Source organism: Pelmatolapia mariae, linkage group LG23, assembly GCF_036321145.2.
Source record: "Pelmatolapia mariae isolate MD_Pm_ZW linkage group LG23, Pm_UMD_F_2, whole genome shotgun sequence".
Taxonomy (NCBI): Eukaryota; Metazoa; Chordata; class Actinopteri; order Cichliformes; family Cichlidae; genus Pelmatolapia; species Pelmatolapia mariae.
In genome coordinates this window covers 21,471,628-21,491,483 of record NC_086246.1, presented here as the reverse complement: position 1 = coordinate 21,491,483, position 19,856 = coordinate 21,471,628, and the positions used below count along the sequence as shown (strand labels likewise).

Below are 19,856 nucleotides of genomic sequence, written 5' to 3'. Positions count from 1 at the left end.
CAGCTGACCATTCGCTAATTCCTAGGTATCCCTAAGTATCTACAATTTACTAGAACCCTTTGTTTTTCTGACACAGTGAGAAAGTAAGCTTTTTCTTACAACGCTCCCAACATTTGTACATTTTCAAAGGAGCCTTATTACTTTAGCTTCAAGATATGTGAGGGGTGCTATTGATTATTTCCTGTCACTGCGCGCCTTCTCGATATCAAACTGATTTGAACCTAAATGAAGGGAAGGGATCCGAGAGAGAGATGAAAGAGGCAAAATAACATATTCGGGGAAAACGAGCGCAAAGCAAACCCGTCTATGACAGAGAAAAGTACAGTTAGTGACATCATGACAGGAAATGAAGGTCAGTTACACAAAAATAGCTGCTAGAAAAGTCCTTCAAAGAGCTGCTTTTTACTTTGACGCTGTAAGTACATTCATTCAGAGCCAGAACTTTTTCACTTTGACTTGAGTGAAGAAGTTGAATCCGTCCTTCAACTTTTACCGGAGTATTTTTTCTCTGTGTGAAGCATGTGTGTACATTTCCCACCTCTGATTGTAGTTTTAATGATTTTTTTATTACTTCCAGAAGGGTTGTTTCAAACCAAGAACCTTTTTAAAGGGCTGTTGCAGTGATATCATGCTAAACCTTTAAACCATGTCTCATCTACCAGCCAATAACAAAACTTGTGAATTTCTCATGAATACAGTAGGTTAAATCGAGCCAGTCCCTAAATTTTCGTGAATGTCTTTAGTGAGTTTCTTGTTACTGTGATCATTTTTCATTAAAGTTGAGATTCAGGTTAATTTTGTTTAACCGTCTTTGTTGGTTATTTGTGCCTACGCAGTTTGATCACTTACTAAAAGTCCTTGTAGGCAGAGGAATATTTGCCTGGCTGCCTGTGTGTATGTTTGTGTGACCTGCATGTTTTGACAAGCTCCCAAAATCCCTCAAGATGGCTCCTTCACCTCGAGGTTGAAGCCATGTGAAATTGCCAAACACTCCCCAAAGATTCCCCCCGGGTGGTGTTAAAAGCCTTTAGTACAGTAGTCACTATTTCCTGTTCACTTCCCTTTGCCTTTCGGATTTTATGCCATGCTACTTTGCAAGCACCCTGTTAACAATGTAAGTGCAGTGTGTGTGGGGGGGAAAAAAGAAGTAATCCATGATTCATGTGACATGCTCTGTGCCCTTGACATGCATCAGGTTTCAGGGCTTGCTTAGAGCATCTTATCAGGAGGAGGCGAGCAGGGACCAGCCCCCAACGGCACGCTTTTCAGCACTTATCGCGGTGCTCACTCTGTGCCAAAAGCAAATCACACGGTGCTGGAGAGGCATCCTTCCAGACAGAAATCTATATTTATTTAAAATAAAAAAGGTGGAACAGTTGATTTGTTCTTTCAAACTTTAGCAAAGTCAGTTTTCTCATCTAGGCCAACGAGTGTGTGCAAAATAGGCCAGAGGCCATGCTTTCTCACTATATCAAACCTGTAGAGTATGACTGCACTGTATAAATGATCTTGGCCTACACTGTCAGTACCAAAGTCATGCATCAGCTCGGTGTTTAAACCCCATGGTATAGCCTTCATCTTCTAACTCACTTTATGAGTTAGATCTTTGACAGTTTGTCTCCTGCTCATCCTTTTATTTACTTCTCCTTCCTCACTCACACCTTTTCTTCTGGCCTTCAAATTTATTCTCCTCTACTCACTTTTTTTTCTCTTATTTACCTTCTCTCCTCCGCTTGTCCTCTGTGATCTCCAGTCCAACCCCATATCACCCAGCTGAAAAACGTGACAGCCGTAGAGGGCAGCGCTGCCATGATCTCCTGTGTGGCTGAGGGCGAGCCTCTGCCTGACATTTCCTGGAGAAGAGCCAGCGACGGTCAGACCTTCGTGGACGGAGACAAGGTAGAAGCTGCCAGAAAGCCCATCTGGCTGTGTGTGTGTGTTTGTGTTCATCATCGTACAGCATAGGCTGGAATTACAGCATGAGTGTCGTGCCCAAAGGATATGACTTAGGTAGGAAGGATTTATGGGAAATTTACTGGGGTTGCATACCAAATGCATTTACAGCCATATGCCAAAACATTAAAACACCTGCCTAATACTGTGCAAGTCCCCTTAGTGCTGCTTAAAAGGCTCATGTGATGTCAGGGGTGTCTGGCACCTCTTGGTTTTGTGGGTGTTTAGGTAAGGCCTATGCAGGGGTGTCAAACATAAGGCCCAGGGCCCAGAATAAGCCCGGCAAAGACTCCAATCTGGCCGACTGGAAGGCTTTGGAAAATGTGAAGAAGTGCACAGATTTTTAACTTCTAACTGTATTTTCATAAGCTTTGCCTATTGATACAGACACTGTCATTCATACTACACGAAAGTAGTTCAGTAATAGATAAACCACTAAATGACAGAAATATCTGGGCAGTTTTACCGGTTAAAGTGGATGAGTTTGACATCCCTGGCCTATGTGTTTCAAGTCTGTTAAGGTGAATCCTGTGGAAGGTTCATCCATGTGAGTCTTTTGTCTAGTTTTCTGTGTTTGTTGTGTTATTGGAATGAGGAGGGAAAAACACCCTTAGGTTTTCAGCTCAGGGTCTACCTCGATGGTCTGCTGAGAGACCACAGTCATCGGGGAGTGTCACTGCTATTGTTGGTAACTTCCACATGAATGCCAGGTCCAAAGGTTTCCCATCAGATCATTATTTTAATAAAAACTGATCTTATTCGATTCTTATGTCACATGCCTGAGTTTATTGTCATGACTGATCACTCTACATTACAGATGAGACACAGATTTGCCAATTTTCATATGTATATGGATGGGAGCTACTTAAATTGTATTTTGATTATAATCACAGGTACAAAACCGGACTTAAAAGACTCCAATCATTAGAGAGTCCACCACAGATTGTGTGTCCTGGGCCAAATAAAACAGTGCACGTACCGGTAATGCACAGAGGTGTGAAGACAGAGGCGCTGCTGGTTTTATAGAAGCATCGCTTCATTCAATTCCATTATAGCTTTGTTTCGAAGAAGTCACATTTTGTCTCTCATTGTGGCACGGCAGATGGCTCTACCAGTGAGCCTCGGGCGCTGTTGCTATGGGAGAAAGCCAGTCAGTGGTGTGAATCAAAACACTGCAGTCGCTGTGCAGCAAAACGCAGCACCACACTTCACTGAGTTCACCCACGACCGAAGAAGAAAATGAGGAGCAGAAATGAACGTGCCATTTGAATCCGCAAACCTTTATTCATGGCTGTGTGTTCTTGTGGTTTGAAATGCATCTTTGGCTATGACATGACTACAATTTCTCTCTAGTGAGAGCCTTGGATTTGCCAAATGTCAACTCTAAGGAGTTTCACTAATGAGGTTTTTTTTTTTTTTTTATGAAGGAAAGGTGTCCTAAAATTCTCCGTCAAATCCCACAAGGTCACGGAGTCGCTTAACTGGCGCTACAACTTAAAAAGCTGTTTGAGAAGGTTTTCGCGCGACAGAGAAAATACCAGCGTTCGTTGTCATGGTGACCATTAAAATGTCACTTTATTTTTTATATATATGAAGAAAAACCGAGTCTTGGTTCTTATTGCCGCGGACTACAAAAAAGCAACAGCAGACAGTAACGGCTAATTACTCGTATATGTCGCACCGTTAAAATTAAAGCATTCCCATCTGCCTTACATGAAACGTTGCAATTACAGCCATTCATTGCTGCCACTGCTGTACATTACAGGGTGATTGATCCGGATCTTTTCCTTTTGACAAGATTTTATTTTCACGCTCTGTGAAGCCTCAAAGAGAGCGACCCTCAAACAACAAATGCACATTCACCTTGTACTCACATTATTATCTCAAGGGAAATCAGTAAATACTTTTATTTTGGTTGCCCCGAGCGCAAAGAAGAAGCCAGGACCTTGAAGTTTTCAGGGCAAATCTGTCAGTTTGTACTTTCTCTCTGTCTTCAGTACCTCCCTCAGACTCGCTGACATTATATTCAATCCAGTTTAACTGAAGCGACGCAAAGCTTCTATTTTTACTTGTTTCTCCCAGCATCCATTATTCACTTTCTCCATAATAACAGCCACACAAGTGAAAAACTGAAAGAAGCCTTTTCTTGAAATAGTAATTATTTCTGAATGGCAAGCTATCAATGTCAAAACCATACTCGCTTCCATGACAGGGGGTAAGAAGCAGCTCAAAAAGAGGAAGAAAAAACCCCAAAAAACAAAGATGGCAGCCGTTCCTTTTGCTGGGGAAAAAGGTCATCGCGGAGATAAATGAGTGTGTGCATTGGCTCGAATCGCTCGGGTTGATAAATCACAGCCGAAAATGAGAGTAAGTGCTTCTCTTCCCACAGCAAATGCAATTATGGAAATGCGCAGTGCAAACCAACACACCTAAACATACGCAAAGACAAACATGAGTCGTGCGGCGCGAGGCGTGATGGATGGCAGCAGTCATTTGGGTTTAAAGCAGGATGTTCCTCTCTCAATTTGCTCTCCAATCTGCATATCCAGCCGGCACACACGTGTCTCCGGTTTAGAGTTGTTAAGTCCTACATGTAATTTTACGTACTACATAGTGTTGCTTCCGTCCTTTTCATTCTTTGTCAGACTAACACCCTGACCCAGGGTATGAGCACATAATGGGATGCAGTTCCTGGAATTTAATTATGAATCGAGGCAGAGCATTCTGTGACACCTCGGGTATTGTTTTGCTTCTGATCAAAGTTACTGTCTGCTGTTGTAGTCATTCAGAATATCCAAGGCTAGAGAGCAAGTGTCATTAACTCTGTGCTTTTGCGTAGATGACTTCTGAAAAGATTTGCTGTAATTCAACTGTCGATTTCACAGCTAAACCTTGAAATAAGAAGACTCCAACCAATTGTTTCCTGACTTCTCTGTGCCGAAAGATTGCAGATATTCTAAGCGGTCACACCATTGTGATTAATAACCTGGTGAGTAAACCCAGGTTTTTGAAATGTAAAAAAGAAAGCAGACAGGTATGAAGCTGCAGTTTTCTCACAAGAAGTGCAAACCACATAATGAGGCACGTGTAACAAAGACTGAAAGTAACACAGTTGCTGAAGAAAAACAAAAGCTGTCTAGTTTGACAGGCTTACCAAAGTAACTGCCCCAGTCATTAAGGGGGCAGTGAGTACACCACACTGCAATTAGAGCTGTATGAAATCCATGTGTGTTAGCGTGTAATAAATGCATGTAGCCATTTTGACCTCACCTAGTGGTGTGGTGGTTAGCACCACTGCCCCAGAACAAGCCAGTCCTGAGTTTAAATCCATCAGCTGGCCGGGGCCTTTCTGTGTGGGGCCCGTGTCTGAGTCCAAAGATATTCTAAATTGGGCGTAGGTTTGTAAATACTTGTCTGTTTCTCTATGTTAGCCCTGCAACAAATTGGTGACCTATCTAGGGTGTCCACTGCTCTTGCCCTGTGACACCTGGGAGTAGTTCCAGCCCTACTCTAACCCCAAATTGGATAAGTGGAAGAAAATGGATGGATGGACTCTTGCAGAAAGAATGCAAGTTTAAAGCACTTCCTCAGTGGCTTCACTCTTCAAACGATGCTCATTGTTTATACTCACTTCAATTCAATGTTATTTTTATAGTGATTGTCCCGACAGTAGTCATCTCCGGGCACATTTTATTAACTTTATGGATGTGAAAGACACAATATAGCCTTATTCTTTCAGCAATCTTTGAAGAAAATAAAAAAAGTATAAAAGTATAGTACTGCGCTAAAGTCTTGAACGACCGCCCATTTCATTATATTTTGTTTCGAAGGAGCCAGACATTCTTGTTTTTGGTGGGGTTTTTGAGTGTTTTTCTTTCTTTTTTTTGAAGGGGTCTTGAACACTAGTTCTCTTAGGCTTTTCGATGGCCTTTCAAAGGTTTAGACATTTGCTGCTTTTTCAGGCCTTTTTAGTCCACTCCTTATACCTGGAAAAATTTTTTAGGCCTAAGCCACTTAACACCAGCCTACGAATCATTCAAACACACACAGGCACTTAGCTCATGGATCAAACCAGTCTCATGCCTGCACATAATAGACAAGATAAAAAAAATGAAATTGTATCTTCGTTATAATCAGCCTGTCATATAATGGAAAATACTAAAAATGTGATTTCCAAAGAGCTATTAGCCAAAAACATAGCATAGTTTGCAGTGTGTCCTTAAAATACTGGATATGTGGAAGAAAAACAAAGTCCCAGGCAGTCATGGTTTGGGCCTCCATTTCACCAGTGGTGTTGGAAATCTTGTCAAAATTAATGGAATTATAAGCAGAGAATCCACCATAATCCACCATATAATGCCATCTAGAAAGTGTCTGGAAAACAGCTTTACTTTTCAGCATGACAATGGTCCCAAACACACCACAAATGCTGTAAAAACATACCTGGATAGAAGAACACACAGTGGAACACAATCAGTCATGGATTGGCCTCCTCAGATCCTCAACCTCAACATTACTGAAGCAGTGTGGGATCATCTTGACAGAGAACAGAACAAAAGGCAGAAACATCCAAAGAAGAGCTTTGAATGTCCTTCAAGAAGCCTGGAGAATGATTCCTGAAGACTACTTAAAGACATGACAAGAAAGCTTTCCTAAAGCTGCGTACACAGTGGAGATGACGTGGTGACCCGAGACTGTAGAAAGTAGGTCGCACTTGACATAAAATTTTCTTAACTCCCGAGTGAGCGACTGAAGCGTCTACCAGTGAGAATAATGAATACTGTTGATTAACATATGACCTTGTAGTAATTATATTGGTAGGTTAGCTTAGCAACTGATTTCTGGAACATCTGTAAGCATCCGTGTGTCAGTTTCAAAGCGATGTGTGATGAATGAATTTCAACTTTAAAGAGTCTAGGCTGTGTTGAAGAATAAAGACAGTCACACCAAATGTTGACTTTTAAGATTGTTAGACTTGTACAAACTCTGTTTTTGTCTCATATACTGTAATTCCATATATTTTCCCCAATGTTTCAATAAATCCATGCACCTCTTTCCAATTTTTACAAGCAAAATATGAAGAAATAAAGGGTGGCTCAAGACTTTTTAGCAATACGGTAGAATTCCTCCAGCATGCCTTCTTTCAAATCTTGCAGGGTCAACAGGCAGAAGCCCTTAGTGCCAATGAGTCTGTGTCTCAAACCTGTATTGCTGTAATAGGCCCTAAAGAACAATGAAGTTGCTCTGAAATTGGTGGCATCAAGCACAAACGCTCCACCCTTTCAGAGACATTTTCCCTCACTGACGCATGTCGGAGAAAGCCAAAAGGTTTTGGTCTCTAAAAACTAAAAAGCCCCTTACTCTCTTCAAGGAATTTCGAAGCTATTTTCCAAGACAATTGATCAGTCAGTTAACTTGTTATCTCAAAGATAACTTCTCCAGTCTCTCAAGTTACAGAGGCACTGTGCTCAGAAAGAAATGAACCACTGTTGGCCAGTAAGACATCAGGGTTAAGCCTGAAGTCTCTTGCCTGACAGTCAGGCCCTCAGTCACTGCAACAGTCAAAAATAGATAATAGCAGTGTCTAGCAAAACATTTCCTGTCGCATCCCATGTGAAACCCCTCGTTGGCCTCCATTTCCTTCAACCAAGAATCCATTATTAAATGTCATTTTGTTGTTGTCTTGAGGTTGAGGTGATGCAGTAATCATTATAGTTGTGCAAATATGAAGACCCCCATGTTCAGCCCCAGCACGCAACTGTTAGAATTAGCTGCACTTGCCAGAATTAGACTAGCTGTGTTTCCAGCCTCGCTGACATTTACAGCTGACATTTTTAATATCTGAAAACTCTCCAACAATTGGACTGAAATAACACTGGAACAGGCTCCAGAATTCCATTTGAGAGATTGCATTTCAGATATAACTTCATGTGTTTGATGTGGCACATCACATGCCTGGTTTTTATTGTGAAATTATGGATCAGATATGGACAGGATTTCATATGTGTCTGCCCCTTTTATGCCTGCTCATGCCTACCCGTTTGTCTGCTAGTCATCTCCCCCGTCCTTTTAAACTCCCTTCTTTCTTTTTCCTTATAATATATGTCTTTATGTTGTTTGCTGCTCGTGTGCGCAGAGTACCTGCAGTGAGTGTGCCGTTGCAGTAACACGTATGTGCAGTTCATGGGCGTGCATGTCGCTGCTGTGTTTGCTTCTGGCCGCTCGCCTCGCCGTCCGACTGAGCTGCATATCAAACAGGCTGTGCTTTGGGGGCTGAGTTCGTCTCTAGACACAGACCCTGTCAGTTGGCAGAGATGGGGGGGGTGGATGGATTGCGGGGAGGCGGCGGGGTTAGCGAGTAATTTCCTGACTCAGAAGCTCTCTCCTCGAAGATTTCCTCTCCTTCCCCCTCAGCATTCCTATTCAACACACACACTCTCAATCCCATTGACCTCAGCTGGCGAGGCAAACAAGCAAAGTCTGCAGTGGCAGCACAAAGAGACCAGATCCGAGCCTTTAAATGCCGCTTCACCTCATTGGTTGATAGTATTGCGATGATAAGAGCAAAGATAAGCCATTCTAAACAGGATAATGCCCAAGCAGTCTGCGAGCGACAACATAAAGAGTGTGTGATTCAGAAGAGGGGGCTTCAGGGCCGAGGCTTATGGGGCTTAGACACATAATGAGTATTACCTGAGGTGGGGAGATGGGGTGGGGGGGGTGACAGGAGGGCAGTAGAAGGGGCAGGATGTGCATTGATTTACTGGGGAAATCTATAAAGGTGTGCAGAAGGTACACACAAATACACACTCAGTATGCAAACATGCAAGTAGATTGGAATATAGAAAAATGTAAATGGGCATATGCAGGAGTCCTGCAAGATTTTAGCAATGCAGACATAAAACAGAAGAAGGGTGATGGCCTCAGAAAAAGGAACATATTTAAAATAAACCTCCCTTTTCCTAGTTTCTATGGCTACAAATGTAATATACGGGTGGTGAGGCAGAGTACTAAAGCGCAGCTAGACCTGTAAGACATATAGATCAACAAAGTCCACATGAAGAAGAGGTTTTGGTGGATGAAAGGCTCAAACTCAAGCTCGCCCATGAGGGGTTTGTGTGCTATGTTAAACTAAAGCTATATGTGGAAGTATTATGTTTAGGCTTATTATTTCTTATGTGACCGTCCGGGGGGCTGTACAAATAATTTTGCCAAAAAATCACATGATGAAACAGTAATGCAATTTACGTGTGGCTATGTGTGCAGGGCAAAAAAGTATATTTTTTTCTCATTTGAAAAAGTGCTGTAAGTAGAAATGGCGGGCCATCTCATCACAGAAGTTGTCAAATATTATTGTGTCCTATTAGAAAAATTCTGTCTACGCTCAGCTGTCATTTACTGTAGATATAGCCTGGGGCTATGGCTCACCTTCTCCTAGAAATTACTTTAGCATTACGTATGAACTTGAAGTGTGCTTTTTACATATATGTGTGATATGCATTCAGATCCCTGTGTTTTTTGAGAATAACACTTTTTAAAAAGTTTTGTCTATTTGTCAGTTTTGTACACCATCACGTTGGGTCTTACATCAAATCGAGAAGAAGGTCAGACTTTCAGCTTTAATTCACAAGGAGTAAAACTGTTTATGTGTTACAGACATTTTTATACACAATCCAAATCCATTTTAAGAGGCTCAGCGGTAACTGAACAGTTGACTAACTTGTACCAGCTCAGCAGGACCAAAAGGCTTGGAAGACCACAGAAGACCAGGGACGATCAATGATCCATACGCCTGAGGATGTAGGTGCATCATTGTCAAAGTCTACAATTAGAATTCAGAGCTTATTCTCTCTGCTCAGATTCAGCCAAATGCTGCAAAACGAATTGGACAGAGATTCACTGTGCAAATGGATAATGAGTCAAAGCAAACTGCAAAAGCAACCCAAGAGATTCTCAAGGCAAAGAGTAACTCAAGCCAAGTCAGTCCCCTGATCTCGCCCCAACAGAGCATGCTTTTACTGAGAACCACACTGAAGGGAGAGGGACCCACAAACAAGCAGCAACTAAAGGAGACTTCCTGGAAGAGTATCTCAGTTGATGAAATGTAGTATTCGGTGATGTCCATGGGTTATAGACTTTAGGCAGTCATTATCTACAAAGGAGTTCAAAGTATTAAAGTATTAGTAATCGTCAAAGGTTGTTCCACAGTTGTTCACTGGTAACGCTGAAGACATGTACTGTTAGAAAAATAAGACTGGTGAGTTTCACATGGTTGCCAGTAGGTGGAATAAAAACAGCAGTGGCTGCAGTGACTCCTGACATCCTCGCTGTGCATCCAGAGGGGGAACATCGTAAGCTTGTTTGTAAAACTCTTGTTTGTAAAAGTGTAATTGTACAAAATCTTGTGGACTTAAATGTATAAACGGACTAATCAGAAATTAAACTGCTGTAGTTAAGCTAATAATGTTCTATTTTTTTAGCCAGACATTTTAAAACTTCCCCTTAAATGTGTCCCTGATCACAATCATCTATATGATCGCTCTGTTGTGCTGCTGCAAGTAAGTAAGATTACGTCGGTCAATATCAGAATGTGTTGCATATATAGCCTTAATTTGTGTGGACTGAGCTGTGGCTGAGTACCTGAAGATAACTAACTGAAAACACAGACTGTCAAAACACAGAACGTCATAGTTCTGTATGGCCACAGGATTATTTTTTTTTATCTCCAGTTATCGCTACAAAACCCTGCAAAGCACTGTGGCATAAACATCTACTAAACAGATTTAATAGAAACACGATTTGACTTTCAGCCTCAGATTTCCCGTTCCTTTTTTTCACAAATTCTAATAATTCCTTTATTAGTAACACATCTTCAACACTAACTGGAACCCTGTTTTAAATCAAGCCTGGAGCCAAAAACCATCTCTTCTAGTTTTTACTCTTAATTGACTAATTAGTTGGCAATGATGCGTGAAAGTTTGGAGTGGTATCATGACTGATCGGGACTTTGGGTTGGTTAACATTCATCTCAATCCCAAGCTTCTTTAAATGTGTCAGTGCATTTGTTGACCAGTCTTTCACCCCTCAGACATGTCCCTGATCATGATCCCTTTGTTGTCTTGCTACAAGCAGCTACACAACCCATAGCATTGCTGATTATGTGGGTCTATTTCAGTGTGCCATTTCAGTGTTACTTAGCAGTGATAGCTCAATCATGATCTGCTGCTGCCTTTAATAGCTGTGTCTTTTTTGTGCACGGAGGCTTCAAGAGGCTGGGAGAGATCGCTATCATAATGTGTCATATGTGGTGTGGCGGGTACTTGCATTAAAAATACCCTCCAGCACACCAAGCCTCTATGAATAATAAGAGCTCAACTAAAGCTGTGTTTCCTATTCATGGCGATACCTTATGTGCAAATAAATGTCAGCAAACTTCATGACATGAAGTAGCAATAATGAATCAAACTTGTGTTTCCTGTGCAAGTGTTAACGTTGCAATGATATATCATTTCACATAACACAAAGATATAGAGTCTTTCTCCGCGTCAACAGGAGATAAATTATCTTCGAAATCAGCCGAAACGGAGATGGAAGGTAACAATGTTTGAAACGGTTCTTCTGCCTATTGTCTGTGACCTTCAAATCCTCTGCTGCGGGTCTCTATTGTGTCAACTCTGTGTCCATAGGCAGCATCACTGAAAAGTAGTTTCTCTGGGGTCATGGAGGTTATCTGATGGCAACAGTCTGAAGGCTTATGGCCGTATCATGTCTGCAGCGGGGATGCTCCTGAGGTGTTTTTCCTCATTACGGGGGAATGTCGATTACTGGAATGATAGCCTCGTCTGCCGTAATTGACCCGTTGCTTCAAATTGATACCATCTGTCTTCATACAGATGTAATGACCTTGTAATAAATCGACAGTTTATTGCATTAACCCTGACTCTTTGTGACAAGTGACGATTGCCTGCAAAGGGAGGGGTCAAAATGGATCAAGGGGCTGCCACTCGGTGGCAAGAACAAAGTTGGACCAACAACTTTCTCTAAATTAGTTGGCGACAGACCCGAAGCCTTCCTGGATTCTGCTTTGTCATTTCTCCAGTTTTACATAACCATGAATGAAAAATAGTATCATATTCATGGTTGGACCTATTATCTTCTCCAGATTCAGCATCCCCGTTCTGTCTGGAAGTTTCAAACAAAGCTCACAGCTAGAAGCTGACCTTCATTTCTGGCTTCATTCCATCACCTGAGTTTCAACTCGCTAAGAGAGACTCTATATGTTTCAAATTGTATTTTAAAAATGCACATTATTCAGCGTTATTGTAAAGCTACAAGTGCTGGCAGAATGGCTAATTTTCAACTTTTTCCCCCTGGCCAGATTAGACCGAGCCAATAAAAACAATAAAACATTAAAGAACAACATCTAAAACCATTACAGCAGGAAGCAAATGACCGTCTCTCTGACCCTGTAGGATTGTCCACAGGCTCTCTGTGCATGCAAGGATACATCTAGTACCGCTTACTTTTTTATTACGTACACTGATGGATGCAGAAGCACTCAGGAGAACAGAGTCTTGATTACATTTTCTGATGACACTGCAGCGTTGACTCTTTTGAGTTTTTCTTTTATCAGCTGGGTTCACAGCCTCGCAACAGTCTGAACAGCATTGTTAAAATCTGCTCTAAGATCATCAGAGTGAAACAAAGAGATCTGGATTCTTTTTGCAACCAACAAATCCCTCAGAAAGCGGCACATATTTTGCCTCTTTGCGAATATTTTCTTTATCAAGGCTGTTTGTTAAAACTAACTGATATTCTGAAGCATCTTCTGTATTTTAACGGCGTAATGCTGTTTTCTTTTAAGTCTGGTCAGTAAATAAATATTTATGGGATTTTTAAAAAGTTGACTTTATTAGGCTTGAATTCTTGTTTGCATTTATATTTTTTTCGTATGCTCATTTCTGTTTATTTTTTATGTGCTGCCTCAAACTAATTCAAACCACTAAATTAGTGCCGATGACTATAATTGATGTAAGTTTTAATTTTTATTTTAACTAATTAATATTAAGGTATACTTGTTTACCACATATTGTGACATATAGTTTATGCATTCTTGTTTAAATTGTGAATCTATGCTGTATTTTTCTAAATACAGAAAAGAGCCAGTCTTATAGACTCTCATAGACTCATATCATTATTCATCTTTAATCATCCCAACAGTGTATAGTAGTGAGGTGGTTAATATTTCATATTGGTTTCATATCCATGTTTGGTTCCTATTGGTGTGTGATTTGGTGTAGCGAGCAACAGGTCGCCATGTAGCTTTGGAGGTGGACTTGATGTTGTTCAGATGTTGATATAAACAGCTTTCATGTAACCGTGTGATGTATGGGTCAAAACAAAAAAATGTGTTCTCTCGATCATGTAAGAGATGTGTGCAAATAGTCTTAATTGACCATTTGTAATTATATTTTATATTTATATTTTTTCTGAGTTTATTTATTATAAACTTTATCATGAAATGAAGTACATTTAACTTTAAATTAAGCTATTGTGGTATACAGTTGAGTAAATTCTGACTGATATAAGTTTTTCAATACCGATACTTATATTTGCTGATTTAAAATTCCAATATTGTGATACTCAAGGATATTTTCTTCTTCCAGATACATGAAACATAAATAACATTTCCCTAACATTTGCTATGTGTATTTAATTTGTGTACTTGTTTGCCATTATTTGTTCACCCAAGTCTAGACACATTCTTGTTCCGACACACCTGAATCAAATAAATGGCTTGTTATCAGGCCTTTGCCAAACTTGATGGCATGCTGAAGAGGTAATCCAACCATTTGATTCAGCTGTGTTGCAGTAGGAAGGCATCCAAAAGCTGCAGGACAGTAGCTCTCGAGGACTGGAGTTGGACACCCCTGGTTTACAGCCTTTCAAACACGTTTCCATCAGAAAAGTTGTCCAGAGTGCCCTCTGGTGGACAAACTATGCAGTCTCGATACTCATAACAGTTGAAAGGTGTTTCTACTGTTTCTTTTACTTTTTTACATTTTTTTTTCCAAGTTTTACTGTGTTGAATAAAATTAAATATTTCTTGACTATGAGTATAGCATATTAAGGACCTTGTACATATTTAAGTCAAGGATTAACTTGTAGTTTAGTGGGTAGTATATTGAAGTGGTGGCAGTTTTCCAGTTAACGTCCAATAACTTGAGACCCAGTGTGTGTCTCCAGTACAGGTTTTAGTGTTGTCAGTAAGAAGAGACCAAGTAGGCAATCCGTGTCTTGTTTGGGAAAAAGTCAGAGAGTGAAAATAAGTTTTAAGCTTCACAACATGCACAAAGACGACCCGCTGTATTTTTCCTTTGGGGCGTTTGGTTTTATTTCCATTCTCTGTTTTGCTTGAATTGAACTCTCTTTTGACACGCCTGTCACTCCCAAACAGAAGGTTTGAGCAGCATGTGGTTATGATTTCTGTGATCTCAGCCAGACTTGTGTGTCTGAAATGACCACATAAAAAGATATCCTGCTTTATGACATTATACAGATCCAAGAGTAGAAAAAAAACTGTCTGAAATGAAGCATTTAGAGCAGTCTGAAGCTTAAGCTATAGGCTTATTGGGATTACTAGTACATATGCTGACTTTACTACTTGAAACTTCTGCCATTTAAGCTGTCTGTTACATTTGGATTTGAGTTAAAAATTATTGTTGTGTTTGTGTCCTCAGAGCCAGGATGGGAGGTTTGAAGTTCGTGGGCGTCACGGCAAGTCGGTGCTGACCATCAGCGGCGTGAGGCTCTCCGACTTGGGTCGATTTGACTGTGAGGCGCTCAGCAGGATCGGAGGTCATCAGAAGAGCATGTTCCTGGACATTGAATGTAAGCGCGCCCATTAAACGCCATGCACGCACTTTTTGTTAGAGTGCACATGCAGTCCACAGCAGGCTTCCAAGAACTGGAGATATTCAAACAACAAGTTGTCTAACATTGCCTGTGGGTAAAATGCAGAGGAGTGTTGTTTTTGCAGAGCCCTGGTCACCTGTTACAGCCTCTTACAAGCTTCTCCTTTCTGCCTTTCTATCGGCTCTTTGCGGTCCTTGCTGTGGAAATGGGACACATAAACACATTTAAGCAGAGTTCAAAAGTTCACTCATGCTCAGTTCTAATAATTCTTTTTGTAGTCTGGCTATTCCATTTTTTTTTTTCCTCTCTGAAATGCATTATTTCATTATAAACAAGTCACCCACCACGCACACTGCCTCCAGAAGGGTTAATTAGTGAGAGGATATCATGCATCGCCTTTCTTTTTTTCTCCTGCTGACAGCTCTGCTACTTCCCAACGAGTGCGTCCATTCCTCAGTGCTGGTTGTTTGGGGTTATTTGGGGCGGGCTCTCCCCCTGCTTAATGAGCTCTGAAGCAAAGATCTCCATTTTGGCCTCAGAATGATTAGGTTCATTAGTAGCGAGGCTCAGTGGAGTTTTTTTTTTTTTTTCCTTTTTCTTTGGGTAGCAATTGATTCCACCTTGAAGCTCAGAGGAACAACAAAGAGCTAGGCCAGGCAAACAAATATATCCAAAGAGACAGTGAGGGAAAAATGAAGACCATATCTGCGTTGTCACATGCAAACCAATTTTCTCCTCTTCAGGCTGAGGTGACTTTTTGAGTTCACAGATTCCCCTCAAAATTTTGTTTTGCACAGTTCCTGAAAAGTTGACATTTTAGGAAAAACTTGTAGCAAAAAAACAATCTCAAATTCATGCACCCACTCTCTAACCGTGAAGCAAAGTTGCTGTCATTACACTGCAAACTTGTTTTGCTGGAGCCACAGCTGACAACTCGCTCCCGCGCTCTGCACAGAGACACAGGCTGTGAGTCTGAGTGTGGAGGGGCTGAGCCAGCCGTTGCCACCGAACTAATGAACTCATTTACTAAGTCACTGCAGGCTGCAGGGGGATAACACGTCCTCGGCTGTGACAGAGAGCCAGGCATCAATCTCTTTAATGGAATCCTGCAAGCGAGCATAAAACAACCATAATGCCTCTCCGACTGAGCGGGGCCGACCGGGCCGAAAGAAATCCGCACAACAGCTCGCCGCCGCAGTCGTCCATTACTGCCCTTTCTATTTGCCGGCGCCAATGAGCTTCTGTTTGCATTCTTTATTCCTATTCTTTGTGGACATGATCGCAATGGAGACCCCCACCCATAGCGTGAGGTAGCTTCAATTAAGTTTTTCTTTTTTTACACTGCCGAAGGAGTTGAGGAAGCAGCAATTAAATGCTTTTCCCCCGTCTCCTCTTTAAGGTGAAGCCTCAGCAAGTTATTTATTTATTTATTTATTTTTTTAGATCTTTGATCATCCAGCACAGCTCCACCTTTGATTTGAGTGTTTAATTGGCTGCCACAAATTCCAGACACACCAGCAATTACTCTTTTAGCAATTCAGGTCTCCTTTTAGTTTAAAAAAAAGCTCCTTTTCCATGTAAACGAGGTGGGTGCAAGACGTGACGTTACTCTGTTTTGTTTAGATATACCAAAGTTCCTGACCAACCACACCGTTTATTATTCATGGGAGGGGAATCCGGTGAACATCAGCTGCGACGTGATGTCCAACCCACCTGCCACCATGCTGTGGAGGCGAGAGCGCTTCACTATCTCCACAGAGGGAACCGCCAACATGAGGGTGCACAGTGCCGAGGGAAAGTCTGTGCTGGAGGTGAGTTCAAGTCCTCCGGTGGCAACCAGGTTAGGGTCACGAGACAAAAAATGTGTTTGAAAGTTTAATAATGAGTCTGTCAGTGTGGTTTATCAAACAGAGGTGCAAAAGAAATTGAGTTTTTTGTAATGAATTGAATTTTCTTCTTTGAGGGAAAAAAACAATTAAATAAACAATAAAAACAACAGTGAAAGACAGACCTGTAGTTTAATCAGTTTAAAAAGAAAAGAAATTCTGATGGATCTTTATGAAGAGTTACTCACACTGATATAGTTTTCAAAAATTTGACAAAATTCAGATTTTGATGTTTCTATTGGCAGCCCAGTTTAATGGAAGTAAGCGAAACCCCAGTGGTGGTCATTGTGAATAGTTTGTCATAAAGGATGCTTTTAACTGAAGAAGTCATGAAAACTAGACACCCATACTCAGTTTTTAAATGATGATTTCATTTATTACAGAAAAAGTTGTTATCCAAATCTACATGGACCTGTGTGAAAAAGTAATCACCCCCCCAAACCTAATAACTGGTTATCTTGTCAGTAAGAACGGCAATCAAGAATTCAAGTCTTTCACAAGGCTGTGGAAGATTTTGATCCTCTCGTTTTTGCAGAATTGTCTTAAATCAGCCCCACTGGAAGGTTTTTTAAGGTCATGCCAAAGCATATCAGTATAATTCTGTTTCAAATCAGTCCTATAAACACCAAAAACACATATTATTCAGTGCATGTTTAGTATATAAAGCACAGTTATATATCGAGCACAGTTGGAGCGAAAGCAGAAAAGTCCAAGTGAAATCTTTAGTTTTAATATGAATTGTGATCGACTGTATTGTTTATCTGCATCCAGGTGACTCCTATGTCCGACAGAGACTTTGGCCGCTACAACTGCACGGCCAGAAACAACATTGGAGTTCGATACCAGGAGTTCATTTTGGCCCAGGCAGGTGAGTCTGCAGAACTGCCACTAATGCGCTAATGAGGCTAGCAACTCAATTTCAAGACCAGAACGTGTGGACGTCTCAGGGACCCTGCACCTTTTCAATAACCGCTCTCCCAGTAACTCCAGCCATTCAACTACTTTGTAACCCTCTACCTCTCTACTAATGGTAATAGCCTTATTTGCAATTCTCAGGAAGATAAATTCCACTACAACTCCCAACCCCTATTCAGCCTCGCCTAATCTCAAATAGTGCTGGCTGATTTACCATACCCCTCGCTATTTAACTGAAGTACTCCCTAATTTACGGTAGCGAGGGCTAATACACAATAGTGCAGTCTAATTATCTTTAGTGCAGATTGAATTGCTCTGGCTAAGGGAGAAAAAAGTAGTGAGCAAAAAGCTGACCAAAAATGTCGTCTTGCAGGAAACAGTAGGTTTTAGAAGAGTTTGTGACCCTTACAATTCAGCACAACACACACTCAGGCACACGCAAGAAAACACACTGTGAACATGTTTGTGTTCTTAACGGATATTTGAGACGTACCTTATGTAGAATACACTGTCTTCAAAGCTCGATCACAAAATGATAGAAGAATCTGAGGGTGGAAGTGTGTTTGTAGTGAGTCAAACTGTTCTGAATTTTGCATTGATGTTTTAAGTGAGAATCACTAATACAACCAAAACAACTTGAGTCACATCAAAAACATATCCAAGGACAAGTGATGCAGTCAAGTGATGTGGCAACTTACCTGAAAATAAAATAAGTTGCTGTATATTAAATTGCTAGAGTCTAGAGTGGGCTAGGTTTAATATGGCAGTGATGTCAGGAAGTTTTTGGAGTCGAGGTTTATTTGTGCAGGAAATATATTCAGAGGTCTTACGCAGAAGCATTTATTGCAGTGAGCTTGATATCAAGGAGAACAAAGATGGCCACATGTGCTAAAACTGCTTATTGCCACCCAGTTCTATAACAATCTTGGAGGCAACAGCAGGAGAACGGATTTATAGTCCAATAATCCAAATATTTAACCCACAGTGAGGTAGTGGTCATGCACAGGGAGACAGGTGGAGCGGCACGCAGGCAAAACACAGTGTCTATATAAACAGACAAAAAAAATATGGAACTGGATTTAAAAAAAAAAAGCAGAACTCAAGCAATTAAACAAACTAGGAATCAACTAAGGCTAAGGTGTTGCACACTGAACATGGGTGACACAAAGGAGGGAAAACTAGCAAAGAAATGAAGTACAACAGAAACCTGACATCGTGGCCATTTCTTAATATATCTATCCTCATCCTGCGCAGAATAGATTCTGTTCCTGTCTGTTCCAGCTAAAAGAAAAGACTAACACAGCTCCTGCACTTTTAATCTACATGAATAGAAATGTTATGTTTTTAATGTCCTATCTTTTCACCTAAAATTAAAGTACACAGGCTCCTCTCAGGCGTTGTATAAGCTGAATTATTACATCTCTCCTAAATAACCCTTGAAAGCTTACCAAATATAGAAAAACAATCTTTTACAATGTCTGTCTTTAGTTTTATTACGGGGGCACTGTGCCATTTATCTTTGATCAAAAATACATTCAGTGTAGTTGGTTATTGCTGTGTAAATGTCAGAGTTAGGTCCATAAATATTTAGACAATTGCCTCTGTACTCTGAGGTCCTCCCATTTGTTTTCACATTAGTCAAATTAATCACGCTAGAAGACTTTTTTTTATCCTTCTGCAGTATCTGCTGTTTGGCAGTGTGCACCCTCCAACACAAGAATTCCCTCCCCCACTACATTGCAGCACAGGTCAGAGCTGGTATGAATGACATGAATGGCTGATCATTCACACACAGCATGAAAACAATGAGCTTTTGTGGAGGTGGGTTGCAAAGCTGCTTGCAAAGCTAGGAGCAAATTCAGTAGCTTGGGTAGTAGGATGTGTAGAAGGGTATCAGCGGGGCCAACAGCTGGTGCTTGCTTCTCATCAGCTGATGGGACTGGAAATCTTAGTCAGTCAATCAGTCAGTCTTTCTGGCTCTTTGTTCTAGACTGAAATATCCCACCAACAATGGGATGTATTGCCTGCATAATGTATAAACATTTTAAATGCTTTATAGTTTGTTTTCTTTTCTTCATTAATAATGTGGCTGGCACATTCGTCAACACTAGCGATGTTTGCAGTGCTAGGTAGGTTGAAGGTTAGTGGGATATAATGGGTAAAACAAAAGAGCTGGAATGAATGTGA

General features: G+C 40.9%; 1 protein-coding gene across 3 annotated transcripts in view; it reads left to right on the top strand.

Moving 5' to 3' along the window:
• LOC134620840 (neural cell adhesion molecule 2-like) overlaps positions 1-19,856 on the top strand; it is a 381,750-nt gene that overhangs the window by 314,155 nt on the left and 47,739 nt on the right. For all 3 annotated transcript variants that reach the window (XM_063467152.1, XM_063467151.1, XM_063467150.1), the window contains 4 exons: positions 1,754-1,899; positions 14,694-14,844; positions 16,492-16,679; positions 17,526-17,622. In XM_063467152.1, the coding sequence (XP_063323222.1) occupies positions 1,754-1,899; positions 14,694-14,844; positions 16,492-16,679; positions 17,526-17,622 (582 nt within the window). The remainder of the gene's footprint in view (positions 1-1,753; positions 1,900-14,693; positions 14,845-16,491; positions 16,680-17,525; positions 17,623-19,856) is intronic.